This window comes from Panthera onca, chromosome D1 (genome assembly GCF_046562875.1).
Source record: "Panthera onca isolate mPanOnc1 chromosome D1, mPanOnc1 haplotype 2, whole genome shotgun sequence".
NCBI classification, from domain to species: domain Eukaryota; kingdom Metazoa; phylum Chordata; class Mammalia; order Carnivora; family Felidae; genus Panthera; species Panthera onca.
This window is the reverse complement of record NC_138348.1, coordinates 108,425,217-108,449,862: the sequence shown is the minus strand read 5'-3', so window position 1 is coordinate 108,449,862 and position 24,646 is coordinate 108,425,217. Positions and strand designations below refer to the sequence as shown.

The 24,646-nt window shown below is 47.2% G+C and overlaps 1 protein-coding gene across 1 annotated transcript; it reads left to right on the top strand.

Moving 5' to 3' along the window:
• Window positions 1-1,692: 1,692 nt before the first annotated feature.
• ACAT1 (acetyl-CoA acetyltransferase 1) lies at window positions 1,693-21,051 on the top strand. Its single transcript, XM_078432705.2, has 12 exons — window positions 1,693-1,838; window positions 9,345-9,392; window positions 11,182-11,299; window positions 12,280-12,375; window positions 12,602-12,702; window positions 13,592-13,735; window positions 14,621-14,771; window positions 15,590-15,685; window positions 17,223-17,336; window positions 18,179-18,243; window positions 19,714-19,871; window positions 20,750-21,051. The coding sequence occupies exons 1-12, from the start codon at window positions 1,767-1,769 to the stop codon at window positions 20,868-20,870; spliced, it is 1,284 nt and encodes a 427-aa protein (XP_078288831.1). The 5' UTR covers window positions 1,693-1,766; the 3' UTR covers window positions 20,871-21,051.
• Window positions 21,052-24,646: the final 3,595 nt, after the last annotated feature.

Below are 24,646 nucleotides of genomic sequence, written 5' to 3'. Positions count from 1 at the left end.
TGTGTCTGGGAAGTTAAAGATAGGGGTGCTGAACAGCCATTTCATTTCTTTGATGGTTTCCATGGATCATGAATTCAGAAAGGGCACAGAGGGAAGGCTTATCTGCACTATAATGTCTGGGGTTTCACCTGGAAGGGTTGAAGGCTGGGGACTGGAATCACCCGAAGGCTTTTTATTCATGTTTCTGCCTGGCCCTCACCTGGGAAGTCACACAACGTCGCTCCTGCCAGACTGCACTCACTGTCCAGATTCCAGGCTAGGGACACGGCCCCCACCGCTGATGGGGGGAGGGAGCGTTCGTCACAAAGAAGAGCTTGTCGGGTGAGCTGAGTACGGGTGTGGCCATCTTCTAAAAATTCAATCTCCCTCAGCTGCCAACGAAACCTAATGAAGGGTGGGAATTTTCTTGTAGGAAAAACTTGAGTTGGACTTGGGGTTAGTTGAATTAAAGGTTCACTTTGTTGTCACTCCTTGTATCCTCTACATGACAATCAATACAAAAGACAGTAATGTTAGCGACACAAAGATTGACTGTCTACAGGTGAAAATTCAAGCTTAAGTAATGGGTTCCCCAAAATGTGAGGATAATAATCGTAACATTTACATGGTGCTCTGGGAAAAGGAACAGGAAAGCAATGCCACGTGAAGATACCAGTTCCGACCCCAGTGCTACCACTTTCTGTGCAACCTGACAAAAAAGTTAATTTCTTTGTTCATTTAGCGCATTAGTTAAGGGGGAGATAAAAATAGCATCTAACTCATGGAGTTTTTGTGAGGATTAATAGAATTCTTTTTAAAATATATATATTTTTTAGAGAGCAAGAGCGTGTGGGTGTGCAAGAGGAGCAGGAGAGGGAGAGAATCTTTTTTGAAAAAAAATTTGAAATGTTTATTTTTGAGAGAGACAGAGACAGAGTGCGTGTGGGGAGGGGCAGAGAGAGAGAGGGAGACATAGAATTTGAAGTAGGCTCCAGGGTCTGGGCTGTCAGCACAGAACCCAAGGGCAGGGCTCGAAATCATGAACTATGAGATCATGACCTGAGCCGAACTTGGACATTTAACCCAGTGAGCTACCCAGGTGCCCTGACGACTAATAGAATTCTTTTTTGAATTGTGGGAGTGCCTGGCTGGCTCAGTCGCTGGAACATGTGACTCATGATGTCAGGGTTGTGAGTTCCAGTCCCATATTGGGTGTAGTCATTAGAAAAGGGGCACCTGGTTGGTTGGGTCGGTGAAGCATGGGATTACATCTCAGGTGGGTCCCACCTTGGGTGTAGAGCCTACATAAAAATGAAATGAAAAAAAGTTACTTAAAAGATAAAATTAAATTTAAAAAATTCTTAATTGTTCAGTAAAGTTAGCTGTTAATATGCATTCTATTCCCCTCCTACTGAAATAGCTGCAAAAGTATCTCATCATAAATTAAAACCCAATCAGATGTCTGAATAATACTTTAATGAGCTGTGTAGACCTAAGCGGCAGAAAACACTCAGGTGACATCACACCCCGGCACTACAAGGTCGGAAGTGCGGAGACTGGAGCAGCCGCGCCTCCCGACCCTTCCGGGCTCAGGCCCGCTCCTCCGGCCAGTAGCCCCGCCCCTCCTGGATGTCGGCCAATAGCTGCGTGCATCTTCGCCGTCCGAGGCTCCTATTGGAGGAGCGGGCGGGGCGCGGCCGCCCGGGGTGGGCGGGGCAGCGGCGCGGGGACCCCTGGCGTGCGCCGGCAGTCTCCACGTAGAAGGTGTCCCTGGGTGCTTGGTGGTCATGGCTGTGCTGGCGGCTCTCCTGCGTGGCGGCGCCCGTGGGCGCGGCCCCCTGCTCCGGAGGCTGATACGGGTGAGAGGGGTTGGGACCCGGGCTGCAGAATGCCGGCCCGCGCAGGGGAGGACCCCGGCCCGCGAAGCTCCAGGCGCAGGCCTCGGGAACTCTCGCCGGGAAGCCCACCTGTACCGCGCATGCTCAATGCGCGCCGCTGCCTGGCGCCTGCGGGGACCCGCGCGTGGGTTGCGCGGGGCTCGGACCGTTGCAGGCCGAAGGGTCTCTCCCTGGCGGGCGCCCCGAGCGAAACGTCTTCCCCGGGGTTTTCCTTCTTTCCTTTTAAATTTTTCCCGGGATTAAAAGAAAACAAAACATGTTTGTGAGCTCGTTGTCAGGATGTTTTATGTTCGTGCAGTAGGTCATCATTGGGCTTGCGAGACGTGAGGCCCTAAGGGGGAATAAAAAGAGGCCCTTGGTGCAGCTCAAATTTGCCAGGGAAAATAAATGGCTGCTCACCATACAAGGAATAGATTATACTTGGTGTTTCGTATTTTGGAAGGGGTGGCCTCCGTGGGCGTGCCTCGCCTCTGGTTGTTGTGCCGGCGGTGCACAGGAGCCACGGCCTTGAACGCCAAGACTGTGTTTCCCATACCTCAAAGCAAAGGAGCCTGCACCTTGGATTCAGGATCGGGCAAAATTTAGGGATTAGTAAGACTTCAGGGTGTGGCTGGTGAGGCCTGAGCTTTCCAGGCTGATTGGGGTAATATGCTTTGAAGTTCACCCACGTCATTTTTTATGAGTTGGGATTTGACCCAAGTCAGTGGAGACCGTTGATGTGGTTTTTTTTTTTTTTTTTTGGGGGGGGGGGGGAGTTGTCATAGCCAGAGATCTGGAGGATTGAAGTGGGGGAGAAAACCATTGTCTGTTTTGGTTTGAGGTAACTTGAGCTGCATGCTGGCAACAGAAGCTGAAAAAGGGAGCAGCATTATGCAAGAGATTTATGAAAGAATAAATGTGGAACTTGACAGACAGGGAGGGTGCGGGGCCAAGGGTAAAGGAGTCTAAAAATAACCCCCGGTGACTGAGCAAATAGAAAAGGCAGGAAGAGTGGGTTTCCAGGAACCAGGAGTTCTTTTCTTCTTTCTTTCTCCCGGTCCTCCCCCCACCTAGCTGCAGAGGGGAGTTGGGAAATGTACCAGGATCAGTTCTTAATGAGCTTGTTTGGTATTTCATGGAATGATTTGGGAGGTCGGGGTTTCAGCCAGTGTTGGCCAGGTGAACTAGGTCCTGTTAAGAAACACAGGTGCAGAGCCTTCTTAATTTATAGTTAAGATATTACCGTCAAACACACAGTTGCTGATGAAAGAGTGGAGCTGTAAGTTCACAGCGTTGGTAATTTGAATTAAGTGGTCATTTACTGAACTACAGAAATCTGTTGTTAACGGGATTTTCAGTGTTCGGTGCCAGTTTGTTGAATGGAATGTGACTGTTACCCTTGGCACACAAGTGTCTCATGATGATCAGCAAACCTGAACGGACTTCGTTGGAGCCTGTTGCCCTGCCAGCTGTAATCACTAAGCGGCTGGAGGTAGATTTCCCTGCCACTCATTCAAAGAATACCAGCGCTTTTCTTTTTTTGTATTATTTTTCTTCCTGTTTACCTTCTTGATACTACTGAGCATCGCCTCCTTGAAGCTCCTATTTTGACCCAAAATTACTGCCTTTTAAAAAAATGTTTGTTTATTTTTGAGAGAGACAGAGGGTGAGTGCGGGGGGAGGGACAGAGAAAGAGGGAGACACCGAATCCGAAGCAAGCTCCAGGTGCTGAGCTGTCCGCACAGAGCCCCATGCGGGGCTCAAACTCACTAACTGTGAGATCATGACTGGAACCAAAGTTGGATGCTTAACTGACTGAGCCACCCAGGAGCCCTTTGTTTTGTTTTGTTTTGTTTTGTTTTTGTTTTTGTTTTTGTCTTAAATACTCGAACTGATAAATTACTGCATTGTGCCTGTCCGGGGTCTGTTTGTTGTCAGATTCCTTTCTGCCCTCTGTATTGCTGCAGGGCTTCCTTTTGGGTGTGCAAACATCTAGTGTCTACTAGCTGACTTCTGGCTGTGTTCAGAGGCTGGTAAGATTGGGAGATAGGAATGGAGAAGCCAGGATTATTTTCTCTCCGTCTGCCCTTAGATGGTGTTGCGGACAAAGTCAGGGGCTCTTTTGGTTCTCGTTTTTGCAAGGTGACCCTGACCCCTTGGCTTTGGTAACCTTGGTTCTTCCCTTTGTCCTAACATCCTAAATGTGCTAATGCCTTCCTGTTGTTAATCTGTACTGCCTGTCTCCTGTTGTTCTTAGCTTTCCTGTCACCTTTGTATTTAATCTCTGCATTCAGTTATGTTTCAAATACAGTGGTTTTCATTTTCCTGGTTGAACCCTGATGGATACACTTCCCATTTCCTTTCACCCCATGGTTTTTGCACCTCAGTCCCTCGGCCTGCTTTCTTAACGCAGGCCAAAAGAAAAGTCAGGATATTGCCGTAAGCTGGCAAGTCGTATAGCAGTTGGATGTGCTAATAAACATAGGCGGAGAAGGAGAGATTCTAGAGGTAGCCTGGAAGTAGAATCTGTTGCCCTTCATGAGTAATTGGCTAAGAAGAACTGAGCGAGAAGGAGTTAGGTGTAATTTGGGGGCCTTGGCCTGCCATTTAGTGGATGGTAGAGGTTTTCAGAGGAACAGATGTGGGGCAGTAGAAAGAAAGTGATGAGTTGTATTTTGGACTTGAGTTTGGAGTTGCCAGTTAGAGGAAACGGTGTGGCCTGTAAGAGAACTGCGTGAAATACACATTTGGAAATGACCAGCCTCGGACGGCGGTAGCCTTCGCAGGCATTGATGAGCTCCGTGAGCAAGTGCATGGAGGGAGAAGAGAGCAGGACTTCGCATGGGGCCTTAGGAAGACAGGGCATTTCAGGACAGGCTGGACAAGCAGGATCCTGTGAAGGGGAGGGCAGAGAGCATGGCATCATGGGAGGAAACCCTGGGCAAGAGACTGTGTCTGAAAGCCCAGGGAGGGGAGGTTTTCAGCAAGGGGGATGTGTTAGCTTTCTTGGGCTACTGTAACAAAATTGTGCAATTTGGGCAGCTTAAAACAAGAGAAACGTTTCAGAGTTCTGGAGGCTGGAAATTCCAAAGTCATGGTGTTGCCACGCCGCACCCTCCCCCCCCACCCCCTCCCCCGATCCTGTAGGGAAATCCTGCCTTGCCTCTTCATCCCTTCTGGTGGTTTGCTGGCGATCTTTGGAGTTCCTTGGTTTGTTGATACATGGTCCCAGTTCTCTGTCTGCACCGGGCAGTCTCCCCCAGTCTTTTTTCTTCTGTGCATGTCTGTCTCTGTGTTAAAATTCTCTTTCTGTAAGAACATCAGTCCTACCGTATTAGGGCTACTTGTCTTGCTTGTTTCCATAAGGACCACTATCAATAAAGTTACAGCCTAAGGTACAAGGGTTAGGGCTTCTTTGTTTTGGCAGGGTTGGGAAGTGGAGCACAGTTCAACCCGTAACAGGGCACTCAGACTGTAAAGATTTAATATAACAAGGTAGTTAGGTAAGATTTTTTAACAGTGGATTAGAGAAATGAAATACCTACATTGAAAACTGTCGCTTGCAATTAGCATAACTTTTTTAAGTTTGTGTATTTGTTTTGAGGGACGGGGAGAGACAGAGAGAGCACGCGCCAGTGGGGAAGGGGCAGAAAGAGAGAGAATCCCGAGCAGGCTCTGAGCTGTCAGCACAGAACCCGACGCAGTGCTCGATCCCACCGACCAGGAGATCATGACCTGAGCCAAAGTCCGATGCTTAACAGGCTGAGACTGAGAGACACAGGCACCCCCTGATTGACATTTTTAAAGCTGGGTGCATGGAACTGGGCAGGAGGCTGTCATATTGGTGGGAGAGCGGGACAGGACCTGGTGGCAGTAGTGGAGGTGGAGAGGGGGAAGAATTTAGGTGTATTTTGGACACGGGAGTGCCCGCATCTGGGGTAGGGTATCTGGGTTTTGGGGAAGGTGAAGGGTGAGTGTAGGGTCTGGGCTCGAGCACTTGGGTACTGCGATGTTTGGAGGTGGGACGTGCCGGGAGGCAGCCAGTTTCCTGGGGTGCAAATTGAGGGCAGTGGTTTGGACACGGAACTGAGGCCAACGAGGTGGTGCTTGGATCCTGAGTCTGCAGGTCGGTGGGGAGGTCAGGCTGGAGACAGTTTGCAGGTCATCTGGGCGACCGTGAGGCCGAGGGAGAAGGGAGGCCCTGGCCCTGGGCGGGCTGGGAGGGGTGACACAGCCCAGGACCGTGTGACCGTGGACGCCGAGGAGAGGGAGGCCTCAGTTGGTGGTCCTGGCGCCCTGCGGTGGAGGGGACCCGGCTGGAGGAGGCCCAGGCAGGGAGCCCGGGGCCGGACCCGCTTCCCGAGACCGAGCGGCTTGCCTGCCACGCCGACCCTGCTGAGCTGGTGCCAGGCCGGGGGTGGAAGGGGCGTTGGTAAGCGGGTGGTAACCGTAGGCCACCTGTTGGAGAACTTGGGGACCGGGAAGCCGAGCAGTGAGGTGAACGCTCAGGGTCGGCGGTTTGGGAAGTTTGCGGGTGTTTGTGTGGGAGGCCGCGGAGCCTGACTGTGCGCCTGGATCTGGGCGCGGGTGGGGAGGAGGGGAAGGTGCACCTGAACGTGCGGAGCCTGACTGTGCGCCTGGGTCCAGGCCGGGCGGGGGCTGGGGGGAGGGGGACGAGGAGGGGAGGCGCGCCTGAACTTGTGGACTCTGTGAAAGCGCAGCTGCAGGCAGCATCGGGCCGGCGGAGAGGCCTGGGAGCCCTGGGTTAGAACCAGGAACCCTGAAGAGGAGGAGTGGCCCGAGTGAAGGCCGCGTGATTCCGAGGCTCCGCCTCCCTTCCAGACTCGCTATGGAGTGGGGGTTGGGGGTTGGGAATATTCACCGCGGGCAGCTCCCGGCATCCAAGGCATCATAGGCCGCGTTCCTGGACCCTGATGGAAGGTCAGTCTCCGAGGAACTGCCTTTGCCTCTTGCGGCCCGTCAAGCTCTTTCCTCCTGTTGGAACGGTTAGGTTGCCTTCCTTTACTTCTCTGCCTGCGGAGGGCTCCCTTCTCCCCTGCCACCTCTGCTGTGACGCCGCGTTGGCCGTGGTGCCGACGGCTCCAGCGCCCGGGACCCCTCCGTTGAAGGGCCCGTCATCACCCAGTTGAGCCCGTCTCTCGGGGTGCCGCTTGGGTCACAGTCCACCCCGTCCGTGGTGCTGTCAGCTCTGGCCAGCGGGAGGAGGGTGCAGTCAGAGGTACTTAGGGCTGTCCCTTCCACCCCATTTGAGAAAGGACTGTAGCTGGAGAGGCCGTGACTGGCATGTTCAATGCAAATGGGAACTTAAAAAATTTCTTTTCACTGCTTTAGTTACAGCCCACAAGATCGAGTATGTTGGGTTTCCATTAAAAGTGTGTTAGTTTCCAAATATTTGGGAATACCAGCGGGAACTTGTAATTCAAAGTTGGATCACAGAGGATAAGCTGGAATTCTTCACAAGAAGTCAGTTCTGTCCGCAGCAGCCCTGATTATATGATGTGTTAAGGGCGCACTTGTTTTCGCACAGCTGAGAGGGAGGAGTATGGGCATTCGGCAGGTGCACTTGGGTCTCGCCGGCCGAGGCCCTCGTGTGCTGCCCTGGGCCAGTGCGTACATGGGAAGCTCAGGAGAGTGAAGTCACAAACCTGGCTCGTCTAATGACTCAGCTTCCAGAGGGACAGGTAGAGATGGCGGGGGAATGTCATTTCAGGGTCTGCGCAGATGGGTTAGTCTGGAAGTGACAACATGTCGGTGACCTCTGTTGTGTGTACTTGTGACGTATTTATTGGAAAGAAGAACTTAGAATGTAGAGTTGCTTCCCGCAGCGTTTTGTTGGAACTCTGTTGTCTGGAGAGCATTGCCTCACGCCAAGTAAGCCTTCTCACTGATCCCTGGGGATGGTTGATGAGGCTCCCTGTGTTTTTTTTTACATGTTGTCTTTGGAGTGTGGAATGTGTACATGTAATTTCGACATTTCTCATTTTGTAAGACTATGATGCTGCTGTAATAGAGGGATTATATTTTATGGATACCGGATTCCTGATGTCGCCTTTGGGAAAGTGAATGATTCCAGGGGTTACTGAGCGAGTGAAGGATCAGGTCATTAGCAGGTGTATTTGACATCCCTTCCTCACAAAGACTGTAAAGACATGGCTTCAGAATATGAGCTGCTTTGAATATTGTAACAATTATATGTATATATATGTTTTAATATATTTCTTATGTTTATTTTTGAGACAGAAACAGAGCATGAGTGGGGGAGGCGCAGAGAGAGAGGGAGACAGAGAATCCGAAGCAGGCTCCAGGCTCCAAGCTGTCAGCACAGAGCCCGATGTGGGGCTCGAACCCACGAGCTGTGAGATCGTGACCTGAGCTGAAGTTGGACGCCTAACCGACTGAGCCACCCAGGCGCCCCTAAATTAGGTTATTTCTTGTAGCAAAGTCGTTTATGTGAACTTTCTACCTAAGAGTGACTTACTCCGTCGTATTAACCTGGGGAAAGAAGATGATCTTAAATGCTGTTCTTCCACTGCCGGAACAGCATTCTCTCTTACGTTGCTGTTTGCATCTGTTGTTATCTAAACACTTGATAAACCAGTTTCTTGCGGTTACTGTGCTTCTCTCTGCTCATAACCACTCGTCGAATCTACTTTCTTTTCGTGCCGAGTTATAAATCGAGAGCTGCCGTGGGTTATTTGCGCAAAGTCAGGCCAGCCTTTATGTGTTGTGGGTTTGTTACACTGAGGTGTGATTGCCCATTGATAACTATCAACAAGAGTAGGTTCTAAATAGAAGTTGTTAGTTTTGAGTATTTACTTTGCTTTCTGACTTCAGAGGCTAAAAAAATTTATTCTTTGTTCTTTGTCATGTAAGTTGTTCATTTCCAGGAAAGTCAGGTCTCTGAACTGTGACTTGTATATCCTCAACTTGGTCTTGATGGGTTTTGTTCCTAAGAGCAGTGCAGAAAGAAGTGGGGTGTACGGCAAGGTATTTACCCTTTTCTTTCTTGAAAAATAATTTGTCTGGGATTATAGGCCATGTTTATAGGAGGTATGTTTGCCTCAGATAAATCAGTACATTCGTTAGAAGTGGATGAAGAAAATAACAAGTTTTATTTATATATTTTTTAAACAACGAGGATATTTTCTTGTGGAGCTCTAAAATTACTTAATTTAGAATTTAGATTTAACTTAAAACTACATTTTATAAAACTTACTTAAAAAGGCCTAGAAATTTTAAGTTTATAAACTTATCTGAAGTTAAAGCAACATTTCAATGAATAGCTAAAAAGTGTATTAACAAAGTAGTATTTTTTCAGATTGTAACAGTGATATGCGTGGTGTAGAATGTGGAAATAAAAAACACACGGAAACAGAAAGAAGTCCCCATAACCTCGCTGCCGAGAAGTACAAAATGATGTAGGTTAATATTTTTTACACGATAACTTTATAATTGTTTATATTACAGGAAATAAAATACATGGAGCGAAGTTATGTATCAAAACCCACTTTGAATGTAAGTATAAATTTAATTCATACTTAAAAATTTTTAAAATTTAAAGGAAAATGTGGTCAATAAAAAAAATGTCTATCTTTATGTTTGCATATTTGTGGGGCCACCTTGGGGGCTGCTGTGGTTGGGAATAGCTAATTCTTGAAATTCTAGGTTAAACTCCCAAATGCCCCTAAAGAGACATCAGTCTACTGCCCTTGCCCTGCGTAATAATCTGCTCCGTCCCGACTGTCTCCTGCCGAACAGCCTTCTCTCTCAACTGTGCCGTGTTCGTCCTTACTCTCAGGGACCCTCTTTATACCGTGAGGGACATGTAGAGGCCACATGGAAGATACTAGCAGAAAGAAACTGAACCAGGCTGGGTATTAGACAGGAAGGACCATCATCTGATCACCTGGTGCTTTCTGAGGGGTTCTCTTTGTTTTCCGAGTCCCTCAAATGACTTCCTAATGGCCATAAATCTTTTTTTTTTTTTAACTTAAAAAAAAAAGTTTATTTATTTTGAGGGAGGGAGGGAGACAGAGAGAGGGTGCACAATTGGGCGAGGGACAGAGACAGAGAGGGAGAGAGAGAGAATCCCAAGCAGGCTCCACACTGTCAGTGCAGAGCCCCATGTGGGGCTTGAACCCACAAACCGTGAGATCATAACTTGAGCCTAAGTCAAGAGTTGGACGCTTAGCTGACTGAGCCGCCCAAGTGTCCCTGATGGCCAGAAATCTAAGGAACACTTCCCTTATTTATCTCCGGCCTTAGGAGAATGCCCAAGGCAAGTGTGAGGAGAAAACTGTTAAAATAGTTTGACAGTGTCTAAGAGGGCTTTATCTATTTTTTCTTATGGTTCATATTAATATTCTCTTACTAATCACTTAAGAAATTATGATTGTGCCGTGTCCTCCTTACAAGGCCCAGCCCCGTCCACCCAGCACGCAGGTCTGGACCGCCCCCCACCCAGAGCCGCCGTCAGTGAAGAAGCCTTTTGGTTAGCGCCCTTGATGGTGCAGGTGACAAGGAAACTGATCGTTTCCTAAATTGTGAGGGTGTAGTAGAATCAAAACTCAACCTTCTGGTTTCAGACCTCTTGTGGACAATGGGGAAGCATCTGTGCCTGCTTTAGACTTGGTTTGTCTGAGGTTTTCAGTTAGATCTTAAATCCTAAAGCACCATTATTGGATTGATTAGTCTTACTGCTATTCAGATACTGAGATGGTTTTAAGGAGTAGTCATTCATAAAAAGTCTGTTTTTTTAGATAATAAAGCGGTCCCCTTATCTGCGACCCCGCTTTCCATGGTGTCTGTTCCCAGTGGTCAGCCTGGGCCTGGAAGGAGACGATCCTCCTTGTGATGTCCCCAGAAAGCCAGTAGTAACCTAACGCTCCGTCCCAGTGCCTGGCCGGCTCACCTCACGTCACCTGCGTCCATGGGCGTTTTATCATCACCCACCACGGTGGTCCTCAGGGGGCATCCAGGACAGTAAGATCCTGGGAGAGGGACCATGTGCACGTGACTTTGATGCCCGTGTATTCTTCTAGTGGTTCTGTTTGACTAGTCATTGTTGTCAGCCTCTTACTGTGCCTGACTTATGAATTGAACTCCGTCACGGCTGTGCACACATAGGAAAACCAGTATAGTGTTCATTTCTCTCCGGTTTCAGGCGTATCCACTGGGCATCTGAGAAGGTATCCCTGGTGAGTAAGGCTGGGGGGCCACTGTGGATCTGTGAGTGATGTTGATTTAATGAGAGATGGTTTGGGTGAAATTTTGAAATCGTTCTTCCCATCTTGTGTCTTGCCAGGAAGTGGTCATAGTAAGTGCCGCGAGAACGCCCATTGGATCCTTTCTAGGCAGCCTTTCCTCCCTGCCAGCCACTAGGCTCGGTTCCCTTGCAATTCAGGGGGCCATTGAAAAGGCAGGTCAGTAGTTGCTTTTGGCTTTTTTTTTTTTAAATAAGTAAACTCTGTGCTCAACATGGGGCTTGAACTCATGACCCGAGATCAAGAGTCGTGTGTCCCTAAGTGTTGAATTGCTCAATTGTACACGTGAAATGAATTCTACACTGTGTGTTAACTGACTGGAATTTGAATAAAAACTGACAAAAAAAGAAAGCAACAGAGTCATGTGCTCTGCCCACTGAGCCAGCCAGGCACCCCAGCTCCCGTGCTTTTTTGTGTTGAGGGGGGCAGTGATTAAATGGAACAAGTATTAGTTTTGCACTAACTGCGTACATAACATTTAGAAATGACTTAATGCCTTCCATTTCTTTCATTTTTAATGTTTATTATTTATTTTGAGAGGGAGGGAGGGAGAGAGAGTGCGCTAGCGGGGGAGGGAGAGAGAGAGGACAGAAAGAATCCCACGCAGGCTCTGCATTATCAGTGCAGAACCCGATGCGGGGCTTGAACTCCCAAACCGTGAGATCATGCATGACCTGAGCTGAGATCAAGCGTCCGTCGCTTAACTGAGCCACCCGGGTGTCCCTCAATGCCTCTATTTCTAATTTTCTTGTGAAGGAATCTTTGTGCTCCAGGGCCGCCTGGCTGGCTGAGCCCGTTAAGTGTTCGACGCTTGATCTTGGCTCGGGTCATGATCTCACGGTACATGAACTGGAGCCCTGTGTCCGGCTCTGTGCTGATAGCTCAGAGCCTGCTTTGGATTCTGTCTCCTCTCTCTCTCTCTCTCTCTCTCTCTCTCTCTCTCTGCCCCTCCCCCACTCACATTCCTTCTCTCTCTCTGGCTCTTAAACATTAAAAAGAAAATCCTACAGTGAGTCTGAATCTCACAGCTGACAAAAAGAAACCATTCCCGCTATATAATGTCGTGTACCTTATTAGTAATCACTGATTATTCAGTTGAATAAAATACGGACATGCCTGTTTTATTTGTGTCACAAAAGGGATTCCGAAAGAAGAAGTGAAGGAAGCATACATGGGGAACGTTCTACAAGGAGGCGAAGGTCAGGCCCCTGCGAGGCAAGCGGTCCTGGGCGCAGGTACCGGGAATTGTTCTTCTTCTACACTTAAGGTGTTTGGCGCAGCACTGGTGGCCATGTCCGCTTAAACGAGATGTCAGATGCGTCATAGAACGTGGATTTATATGGGCAAGAGCGATGCCGTTGGGGGTTAGAAGTTAACGTGCTCTGTTGTGTTCATTTTAACTCTGCGGCTGTCGAAGAGTGTCTTTTTTCACAAGTGTGACCTGACTTGTGTCGGTTTTAGGCTTACCTCTGTCTACTCCGTGCACGACTGTGAACAAAGTCTGTGCCTCGGGGATGAAGGCCATCATGCTGGCCTCTCAGAGCCTCATGTGTGGACATCAGGTAAGAAGCACCTCCTTTTCCAATTTGTGGTGTCGGAAGTCCCCAAAGATGTCGCCCGTGAGTGCTTTAGAAGTGCGATCCTTTGTCCCGAGTACAGCCGCTGTGGTGTTTGACGCGCGCCGTCTGGATTTGCTTATCGCGCTTGGAGGAGACGTCAGATGATAGCTTCTGGGTCTTGTGTTAAAAAACAGTTTTCAGCCAAGATGTTTTAGTCTTTGCGTGACCTTTTACTTGGTCTTTTTCTGAGATTCTGGGTGATTTATAACATCGTGACTTTTTTATTTGCCAGAATAAGAGGGTTTTCATCAGAGATGAGAATAAGGTGCTGACCCTGGGAATCAAATCCTCGACTGAGCCCAGAATTGATGACGCATTTATGGTTCCCACATACCCAGGTTCATTTGTTAAATTGTGCAGGTTTTCTCCTGGCTTTGCTGAATTTTTTAATTCTTTATTTTATTTTAGAGTGTGTGAGAGCGCACACGAGTGCAGGAAGGGCAGAGACAGACAGAATTTTTTAATGTTTATTTTGAGAGAGGGAGCGTGAGCAGAGGAGGGACAGAGAGAGAGAGAAAGACAGGATCCCAAGCAGGCCCGCACCGTCAGCTCGGAGCCTGGTGTGGGACTCAGAGCTGCGGATCGCGAGGTCATGACCTGAGCCGAAGTTGGATGCTTCACCGGCTGAGCCACCCGGGCGCCCCATCCCATCATTACACACTTGAGACCGCTTTTTTCATCGGGGGCAAGAGGGTATTTGTATGTTCGCCGTGTAACAGATGTTGAATGAGGCCCCCAGAACGCTTGTGTGCTGGAGCTGTGAAGCGGGCGTACCGGGTCTGCAGCTCAGCTCCTGTTGGAACTGACATTGTGCGTGTTCGCTGCCGGGCAGGATGTGATGGTGGCAGGTGGGATGGAGAGCATGTCCAACGCTCCCTACGTGATGAACAGAGGCGCTACACCGTACGGTGGTGTCAAGCTTGAAGACTTGATTGTGAAGGATGGGCTGACTGACGTCTACAATAAAATCCATATGGTAATTACTGCTTTTGAAGGAGAAATACCGGCTAGTATACAATACTGCTTGACTTTAAGTTCATTTTGAGAGAGTGCATGGGTAAGCTGGCGAGGGGGCAGAGGGGGAGAGAGGATCCCAGTCAGGCTCCGTACTCTGCGCAGAGCCTTCACGGGGCTCGAGCCCATGACCCTGGGATCGTGACCTGAGCCGAAATCGAGAGTTGGGTACGCAACCGATGGAGCCACCCAACTGTCCCTGCTTGACTTTTTATTTTTTTTATTTTTTTCTTAAAGTTTTTTTTTTTTTTTTAATGTTTATTTATTTTTGGGACAGAGAGAGAGCATGAACGGGGGAGGGGCAGAGAGAGAGGGAGACACAGAATCGGAAGCAGGCTCCAGGCTCTGAGCCATCAGCCCAGAGCCCGACGCGGGGCTCGAACTCACGGAACTTGAGATCGTGACCTGAGCTGAAGTCGGACGCTTTACCGACTGAGCCACCCAGGCGCCCCCCTGCTTGACTTTTTAAAATAAGTGTGTTTTGGAGAGGAAGGATGGGCTCTGTAAATGCTCATTTTCACCATTCGTTTTGGGAAAATACTGTCCTTTGCCCACTGCATCAGTTTGACTCTGTTGTTGAATAAACCGCCCCACCCGGGGGGATAGGGTGTGTCCTGACTTCTAATGAGGGATTCTACAGCTGTTGAATTTGCCTTTGAACTAGCAACTTCTGAGCTCACTCAAGGACCTGACGAGGAGACATGAGTGAAAAATTACCCGGTATCGAAAGAAGTGTATTTTTAGAAACTGAGTTTACCGGCTAACCACGGTTTTAGGTTATACAAAGTTGGTATTTTATAAGTTACGCCAAGTGAATTAGTTTGATAAAGATCCCAACTTGAATCAGGGGAACTGTGCCGAGAACACGGCTAAGAAGCTGCACATCACGCGCGAGGAGCAGGACGCGTACGCCGTGGGCTCCTACGGCAGGAGTCAGGCGGCCTGGGACGCCGGGAGGTTTGCCGAGGAGGTCGTTCCTGTCACGATTTCGGCGAAAGGTAGACGCGTGACGTTCCAAAATCGGTTTGATTTTTAGTGGACTTACATGTTGTGGAAGTCTGGTTTTAAATTAGTATGTTTTTATCCTTGTTCAACTGAGGACACAGATGGTTATGGTCACTAAAGTGAAACGTTGCCAGTTGAGAGAGAATAGAATTAAACCCAATTTAGTATCAGGTTCCACCTCCCCAGATTCCACTGAGAATAATACTTTCAATTCGAGAAACGGATTAAAAACCTTTGCAGTGTAAGTGACAGACCATATATTAGCCTTTTAAGTGAAACCGGGGATTTATTAGAAGGGCGGGGCTAGGCGGCTCTGGGCTCCACACCCCTTTGTCCCACCCGCATCCCCAGAGCCCCCTCTGTAGGGCTTGTGGTCACAGAGATCACAGGGCAGGTGCCCCCCCGCCCACCCCACCCCCCAACTCCAGCAGACTAAATCCACAGTGAAGTCTTGTTCCTTTGGTTTAGGTTACATTTCCATTCAGAAATGATGACTAGGCTCCGAATGACGGAATCGCCGGAGCCTCTCCCGACCCCAGGGTCAGGAGAGTGGGTCGTATCTGTGGTGGCAGAATAGGGAGGGAAGAGAACGAGGTGTGGCCACATCCAAGATCCGAATCATCCAACTATTTAATAAGCTCCTCTTTCAGTCACTCTCAGGGCCCAGGTGATGGAAGGTAGAGTGGAGTCCCCGGGGCGGTGCGAGGTGCACAGGCTCAGAGGAGGCCCAGGCTGCCCGGGTCCTTGCCCACGCATCGCACCGACTCACTGTGGTCTTGGCCGGTGATTACTTAAAAGACTTGTGTTTCAGGTAAACCAGATGTAGTGGTGAAAGAAGATGAAGAATATAGACGTGTTGACTTTAGCAAAGTTCCAAAGCTGAAGACCGTTTTCCAGAAAGAAAATGGTTAGTACTGTGAAATGAAGCGTGACAAAAAGAGGAGTTAATGTACCATAGCTAGTCTGGGAACCACCTAAGGATTTTTTAAAAAGTAATTCTAGAAAACATATAGCTGTTACTTAACATTTTCAGTTATGTCGGGCTCATGTGAAACGAACAAATTAGGTTTATTAAAAAAAAATCTTTAAAATCGCTTACTGGTTAATACCTTCAAAATAGAAATCCTAGGGAGGAGATTGTAGAATGGGTATAGAATGCAGTTTTTCATTCGCAGTTCATCTTGAAAGTGCATTGTGACATGAAAGTCGTTGAGATGTTAAATCCCTGTAAGATTCTTGACTAGGAAGCCGACAGCAGAGTTGTTCCCTGTTTTATCGCCAGTGCCAGGTAGGCCCTCAGTAACTGTCAAATGCTACCGTAAGTGGATGCCAGTGTTTAAGTTAATGCTTTTGGAATCCTTGAGAAGGTCAGTTCTGCTTTTAAAATTGGCTGTATATACAGTTGTCGTAACCCAAAGTTACTTTTCTGCCTTTCCTGATTGAGTTTCTCAATACCAACTATAGGAATGGATCAGTCGTCTTTATTTTTCAAAAAGCGTTTTATTTATTTTGAGAGAATGCATGCATGAGCAGGGGGAAGGGCAGAGAGAAAGGGGGGAACAGAATCCCAAGCAGGCTCTGTGCTGTCAGTGCAGAGCCTGAATCAGGGCTTGAACTCACGCACCGTGAGATCACCACCTGAGCCGAAATCCACTCGAACGCTTAACTGACTGAGCCACTCAGGCGTCCCTGGATCAGTCTTTTTTAAAGTATCATATAAAATTCATATTACAGAAACATATTTTTATATTTTTAGCTGCGGTCTACTGTAGGGTCTTTGTTGCAATTAAAAAAAAGAACCTGTTTAGTTGACATAGTTTACATACTGTAACATTCCGATGTTTAAAATGTTTGGTCGAGGGGCGCCTGGGTGGCTCCGTCGGTTGAATGTCTGACTCCTGATTGCTGCTCAGGTCATGATCTCACGGTTCCTGAGCGTGAGCCCCACTTCGGGCTCTGCACTGATGGTGCGGAGCCTGCTTGGGATGCTCTCTCTGCCCCTCCCGTGCTCACAAACGGACCCTCTCTCAAATAAACTTAAAAAGTTGAATGATCTTTAGAGTTCTTGACGTCTAACTTGAAGTGATTATAGAGAACAAGTACCTGGTTTTGATACTGAGTTTTTGCTTCTTTCTCTGGGGAGAAAAAATAGCGGGCTGGTCCGTATGTCTGAAGTGCAAGCCAGCACGTACCTAGTGCCATCACACACGTGTTTCTGAGCTAGCTTTGACCAGACGGGTCCAGAACTAACCCAAGGCACTCTTACACGAGTGTTAGAGTTAGCTCTGCGTGTGCTTCCCGGAAGCTGGAATTCTCGCCATGCATCGTGGTCATTTTTCACGCGGCAAACCACCCAGGCATTACCCTGCAGGAATTTATTAAATCGATCCTGGTGAATTCCGTGTGAAACTGTGTTCTCACCTCCTGCTCACTGGTGCTTGCAGGCACAGTAACGGCGGCCAATGCCAGCACGCTGAACGACGGCGCGGCCGCCGTGGTTCTGATGACTGCGGATGCCGCCAAGAGGCTCAGCGTTAAGCCGCTGGCAAGGATAGCGGGTAGGTCGTGTTCTCAGCTCGTTTATCCCTTCACGTCTGCATACTTCCCGAAGTGGGGTTTCCATGCTGGTAATACACGGTGTCTACACGTGTACCGTGTGATGGGATGTAACTCCTAGTGGGAGCGAGCAGCTCCTTTAACCTTTGTTACAACTTGCTTTACGGGAAGAGTAAGCTTTAAAAATTTTTGTCCTGTCCGATATGAGGAGTGGGAGAGTACAACGTACATGTTTTACCGTGGAACCAAGGGGAAAGGTAGTTATTAAAAGTGTACGAAATTAGGGACTAAGAAATAGCTCATAATAAATGCCCGAGAAGCTAGATTTCCTGTGTGACCTCGTCATACCCTCAATCTCGTTACACGTATTTCTAGTTGTAAAATCTGCTTTGCCTTCTCAATGTGTTAGACCAATACCATTTCGTTACTTACTAAAAGCCTTACAACTTCAGTTTTAGTCCAGGTCTTGGTTTCTTAACCTCAGCACTGTTGACATTTCGTAACCAGTGATTCTGTTGTTGAGGCTGTCGGGTACTTTGGATGCTTGGAGGCATCCTCACTGGATACGGCAGGACGTGGGATTCTGCCTGTTGCAGCACCCACGGTTATGTGTAGATCATGCCAGTGTCCCTGGAGGCCAGTTCCCTCCAACCTCCTACCTGTGAAAATCCATGGCTTTGATGACTAATGTGGTTTTATAAAGCATAGAATCCTAGAAAAGGAACAAATACGTTTACATCTATTAGGATTGGGAAGCTTGCATCTTTGCGTATTATATGTAACAACTGTTAGCGATCACTTGTACAAAAGATTTTAACGACCTATTAAATTTTTTAAACTCCAGCGTTTGCTGATGCTGCTGTGGACCCTATTGATTTTCCAGTTGCACCCGCATATGCTGTACCTAAGGTGAGAACAGATGAGGGCCGGTCCTCCGTTATGCCGGCCTCTGGTTTGTTTCTACCAACGCTGCAGGGTTTAGGTTTTCAGTGTCACTCGTCTGCTGAAGGACAGAGATAGCTTGGTTTTGAATCTTCCAACTTCTCCTGAAAATAATTTGAGCAATCCACAGACATCTTCAGTGGAACAGACAAAAACTGTGAATTATTTTTAAGTATGATGCTGAACCTCACACCTGGTGTGATGACCAGAGTAGGAGGTTGGCGTGGCAAGGGAAAAGGGGATACTGAGGGGCCTGGTTCTAGAATTCAAAGCACATATTCACTACTAGGAGGTCTCCATTCTGCAAGGGAACTGTCGGGAGCCGGTCTTAGAGTAAACCTAAAAACGGAAAACCTACATACTCCAAGCTATGGCTCTGATAAGGTCTCTCAGGGAAGTTGCTTTGTGTGCGTGGGGGGGAGGTCACAGGAAGAGACGGTGCTGAACGCGTTGAGGGGCTGAAGGATCGCGGAAGACTGCGCAAATAAATCCTTTCAGAAGGAGAGGGCGTCACCCTGAGGGAGAACTTGAGACCAGCAGTCACAGAGCGGAAATCAGTGAGGAAGAAGGGTAGAGAGGATCAGAAAGGATGGGAAGTGATGGTGTGGCAGCAGGGGGCAGATCTGAGAAAGGAACGGAAGGGCATGGTACGGCCTCTGAAAGTGAGTGCCGCCCTGGAGAGCAAGGGGGGTCAACAGGGATTCTGAAGGCAGAAGTGTGCTCCTGACCCTGGCCCGACTGAGAGCTCGACAGGTGGCCACGCTCAGGTGCCCTGTTGTTGCCTTAGGCTGTTGGAGCAGTAGAGCTTAAAATACTAAGCCTTCTGGAGGAAGAGAGGAAGGGGGAGGAATAGTTTCAAGTTCACAATAAAAGGGGAAATAGCCTGATTTTAGAGAGAGAATCATCATCCAGCCATTAATACCCCAAAGCCTTCCTGCATAGCTGAGGAACCACCAGAACAATAGCTGATAGAATAAAAGACCTGAAATAATTTACAGTGAAGGTACAACAGCTAAGAGTGTCTGTGCCCCTGCACCCCATGGCAACTTTTATAAAGGAGAAACTACAGGAGATGTAGAGAAAAACCCATGCTCTTTGATTTGGCAGACGAAGATCTGCAACCAAGCATCAAGGCAAATAGATCTCAAGGCTGTCAAGTCAGAATCCCCAAATAGAGAATACGTGTTCGTTTCAGGTACCCATGGAACATTCAAGAAAATTAAGTTGTTTCGCTGCAAAACAAATGCAAAGAAGATCCTTTGCTTGTAGTGCAGTAAGATGAGAAATTAAAAGCAGAAAATAAAAAGGCCCTTCCTCCTGGAAACTAAGAAACTCCAAATTTAAATATCTGTTGCATGAGGGGGAAATAGAAACCCAAATTGCGGAATTCCAAGAAAACAGTGAAAATAAATGTTAACTGTAAAATAAAATTTTTAGGTTCTTAAAGATGCAGGATTGAGAAAAGAGGATATTACAATGTGGGAAGTAAATGAAGCCTTTAGTCTGGTGGTGCTAGCCAACATGAAAATGCTGGAGCTTGACCCCCAAAAAGTGAACATCAACGGAGGTGCCGTCTCTCTGGGACATCCGATTGGGTAGGTGGTTCTGGAAACACCTGCGTCTGGGCTAGTGGCCACTTAACGATCTTTGTATCTCTGTCTAAACCAGACTGCTTCCTGCTCATTCCTATTACTCTTAACCGTTTCCTTCCCAGCGTCCTTGAAAGAGCAAACCCCACTTGTGATAGGACTTGACACCGAACACAGCCATGTCACTGTTGCCTAAGAACGGTTAGTTTTACGATGAAGAAGATTATTTAAAAGTAAAGTCTACGCTTGGGCTTTTAAAAAAAGCCCTAACTGGGGCGCCTGGGTGGCGCAGTCGGTTAAGCGTCTGACTTCAGCCAGGTCACGATCTCGCGGTCCGTGAGTTCGAGCCCCGCGTCAGGCTCTGGGCTGATGGCTCGGAGCCTGGAGCCTGTTTCCGATTCTGTGTCTCCCTCTCTCTCTGCCCCTCCCCCGTTCATGCTCTGTCTCTCTCTGTCCCAAAAATAAATAAAAAACGTTGGAAAAAAAAAAAAAATTTAAAAAAAAAAAAAAAAGGCCCTAACTGTTCTGGAAACCTCTCTCTCCGGTTTAAGAAAAGGGGTCAAATTCTGCTGTCTGTAATGAAAGCCTTTTTTTCTTTTTAATGTTTATTTCTGAGACAGACACGCAGGGGAGGGGCAGAGAGAGAGGGAGACGCAGAATCTGAAGCAGGCCCCAGGCTCTGAGCTGTCAGCACAAGAGCCCGATGCGGGGGCTCCAACTTGCGGACCGTGAACCCCGAGATCATGACCTGAGCCGAAGTGGGACACTTAACCGACTGAGCCACCCAGGGGCCCCTAGACTTTTCAAGTTAATTTGGAATTGAAACAGGTTTTGGTTATATATTCTATAATTTATTAAAGACCAAAATGATCTCTCCGTCCCAGGATGTCTGGAGCCCGGATTGTCATTCATATGGTTCACACCTTGAAGCCAGGGCAATATGGTCTTGCCAGTATCTGCAACGGAGGAGGAGGGGCTTCTGCCATGCTGGTCCAGAGGCTGTAGAACATCCGCGTGTCCAGAGCAACAACCTGAGGTGGCTCGAAGGGCCCGGCGCCACCAGTATGACGAAGTACCCGAGGTCAGGCTGTAACAAGATCATCTGTTTGGGGTTTTATTTTCTTAACTTTTTTTAATAACAAGGTCAACTCTCAAATCTTTTGAAATTCTAAATAAATTTTTTCTTCTCTAAATCTTTGGTAATCTTGAAAAGTTTAAAATACTTTTGTTATAAAGTTATACTAGTTGAAACACCAGTGTTCAGTATTAGTGACTTTTAAGTAGAAGCTTCCCTTTGAGACAATCGTAATTTAAGAATCCCACGCAGATTCCACACTGTCAACACAGAGCCCACCGTGGGGCTCAATCTCACGGAACCGTGAGATCAAGTCAGATGCTTAACCGACTGAGCCACCTCGGTGTCCCTCCTTGCAGCCTCTTCAAAGTGAGGGCAGCTGTTCTGTCACACCGGCAGGGCCTCCTACCATTAATGAAGAAGCCACAGGTAGTGTGGTCAATGTTGCTGGAAACAGGAAGATAACCATGTGCTCAGGTCTCGGATGGGTACAACTTCTCCTATCAGCAGGCAGGATTTAGGAGGACAGGGGTCTGAGAAGATCCTGGGCATTGCACTCTGGATTACGAAGGAAGGGAACAGACTGCCTATTCCGGTATGCCACAGTGCCTGTCCTTAAGCACTTGAATTTCTTGAATTTCTTGAATTTCAAGAATTCTTGAATTTGAAATTCTTGAAATGTCTTGAATTTCATTTCCTCTGGGAAAAAAAAAACTACACTCTAGGCAGAGGCTGGGCTACGGATGCCAGCCTCAGCTGCAGAGCTCCCTCTGCAGGGAAAGCTCCTGTTCAAGCTGAGGTGGGCAGTGGGGAGTGGGCGCGGCGGGGGGAGGGGCAGAAACGGTCACTGTGCATAGTCTCCTGGCAAATACTTCATTATGCATCCTTACCTTAGAAGGAAAAGGCAACATAAGGAAAAAAAGTTTTCTTTTTAAAAAATGTTTGTTTTTGAGAGGAGAAGGACGCAAAATCCAAAGCAGGCTCCAGGCTCTGAGCTGTCAGCACAGAGCCTGACGCACGGCTTGAACTCATGAACTGTGAGATCATGACCTGAGCTGAAGCTGGACACTTAAGTGAGCCAGCCAGGCGCCCTGAAAAAAATGTTATTAAGATTCAAATAATACTTAAAAAAAGTATCTGTAGAGCAGTCACAGCTAACGTTTGTGGCTCAACCTGGACTAACTCCTTTAATTCTCACAAAGACTCTCAAGAGGGTAGGTACTATTATTCTCTCTACTATACAGACGAGGAAACTGAAGCACGGAGTAGCTGAGGTGGATACAAATCCAAGCAGAACTCCAGAGCCCAAGTTCTTTACTCGCTGCGCTCGGTAAGTATCTGCCGTGACTGTAACGTGAGGTGGGTAACATACACAAGAAAAGAAAACCCAAAATATGTTAGGATACTTCACTGAAGACTAACAGAATTAACACTGCATCTAAAAGTCCGTGATCTGGAAAAGCTCTCTGCTAATTCTGGGGAAAAACTGAGAGGAAAAGAAAAAAAGAACCAACCAGTAAATGGTATTCTTTAAAAAACAAAAACCTGCGGCACTCCCATCTTTAAGTACTAAGTGGGCAGGTTGGGAAGGCCTTTCGTTAGCAAAATTAATGAACAGAATCATACGAAGATATTCTGGAGAAAACATCTAGGTAGAAAAATGAGTAGCCTTAGTCCTTATTTGTTAAACACTAGAATACATGTGACCTACAGATTTTTATTGAAATAAAGTGTTAAAGATATGAGAAATCTTTAGGTATGCAAGAGCTTTGATATCTCCTCCAAAAATGACTAAATTTATTACCAGCACATAGGAAGAAGAATCAAAATGGTATTTTTGAGGGAGACAGAGGATCTGAACCATGCTGGTTCTTGCTGCCAGCAGAGCCCAATGTGGGGCCTGGAACTCATAAACCGTGAGATTATGACCTGAGCTGAAGTTGGGACGCTTAACCCACTGAGCCACCCAGGCGTCCCTAAAGTAGCTTGCTTGCTAGCTTGCTTTATTTTTAAAGATTTTTTTTTTTTTAACGTTTATTTATTTTTGAGACAGAGAGCATGAATGGGGGAGGGTCAGAGAGAGAGGGAGACACAGAATCCGAAACAGGCTCCAGGCTCTGAGCAGTCAGCACAGAGCCTGATGCGGGGCTTGAACTCACGGACCGCAAGATCACGACCTGAGCCGAAGTCGGATGCTTAACCGACTGAGCCACCCAGGCGCCCCTGTTTTTTAAAATAAGCTCTGTACCTGATGGGGCTTGAACTCATGATCCCAAGATTAAGAGTCATGTACTCTACTTGCTGAGGCAGCCAGGTGCCCCCAAATTAAAAATTTTTAAAGTTTAAAAGGACTGGCTGGGGAGAAAGGGAATGTAGGGGTAAAATAGGAGTTTTTATATATATATATATATGTATGTATACATATATATATATATATACATACATATATATATATATACTATATATGTATGTATACATGTATATATGTATATACATATATATATATATGTATGTATATATACATACATATATATATATATATACATACATATATATATACACACACATATATATACGTGTATATATATATATACACACATATATGTATGTATATATATACATGTATATATGTATATATATATATATATGCTAAATAAAGGCAAATGCCGTTAGAGTATAAACATGAGTTCTATAAAATGAATCACCATAGAATATAAAAGCTGAAAAAATTAGAGGGTTGGCATGTATCACAAATTATGAGAAGGCAGAAAGTGTTAAAATAGGACTTTCTGTATAAAGAAAGGACTATTCAAAACAAAGTTCTAGAGAACCTGAAGACAGACCAGAGAGGCCAGCAGACTCTATCTCTGATTTCTCGCTTGAACCCACTGCACATTGCCGGCATCTTCCTAGAAGTAGTGTGTACATTTGGTGTCCCACATTTTGCAGCTGCCACTCAAAGGTTGGGTACTTGCATCACTTGGCTTTGGGGGGGCAACAGGGCCTGCACTCCTGGGTACTAGAGAATGGCAGCAAATAACCCATTATTAATGGGTGCAGGAGCATCCCCACAGGCTCCAGTGCACAGGGAGGGGGGCAGAGAAGGCTATTCTTTGGTTTCTCTCTGAAAGGGCCCTAACCACCTGCCTTCCCAGCTGCTGCCGGACAGTGCAGCCTTCACTCATGCCTCTGATCCTCCCTTCAGGTCATTCAGGTATGGGTGTGCCCTCAGGTACTGCGAGCCACTGAGAACGGCAGCAGGACAGTCACAGAGTAAGAGAACAAAGAACTCTGGCCAGGCTAACTGATCTGGTTCATCTCCTACACAAGGTCACCATCAAGACTTGGAGGGGTTGTTGTATGTAATGTGTGGAAACCAAAGAAAAGAGTCCAGGAAAATGGAAAGAACAAGATAAAACTGAACTAGCCTTCATGAAACAGAGACCAGTGATTTACCTGATAGAGTTCAAAATAATAGTCATAAAGATCCTAACTGCGGTTAGGAGAACAATATATAAACAAGGGCAGTATTGCAAAAAAGAGAAAGTATAAGAAAGTATCAAAGAGAAATCAGAGCTGAATACAGTAACTGAACTGAAAACTTCAGTTCAGCAGCAGACTTGACCCTGTGGAAGAAAGGATCACCAAAGTCAGGACGATAAAACTCCTCTAATCAGGAGAGTAAACAGAATGAAGGTGACTTAAA

Coding starts and splice junctions, on each gene's coding strand:
- ACAT1 (XM_078432705.2), top strand. CDS start 1,767: ATGGCTGTGCTGGCGGCTCTCCTGCGTGGCGGCGCCCGTGGGCGCGGC. Junction 15,686..17,222: donor CGTTTTCCAGAAAGAAAATG/GTTAGTACTGTG, acceptor TGGTGCTTGCAG/GCACAGTAACGGCGGCCAAT. Junction 19,872..20,749: donor TCTCTGGGACATCCGATTGG/GTAGGTGGTTCT, acceptor TCTCCGTCCCAG/GATGTCTGGAGCCCGGATTG.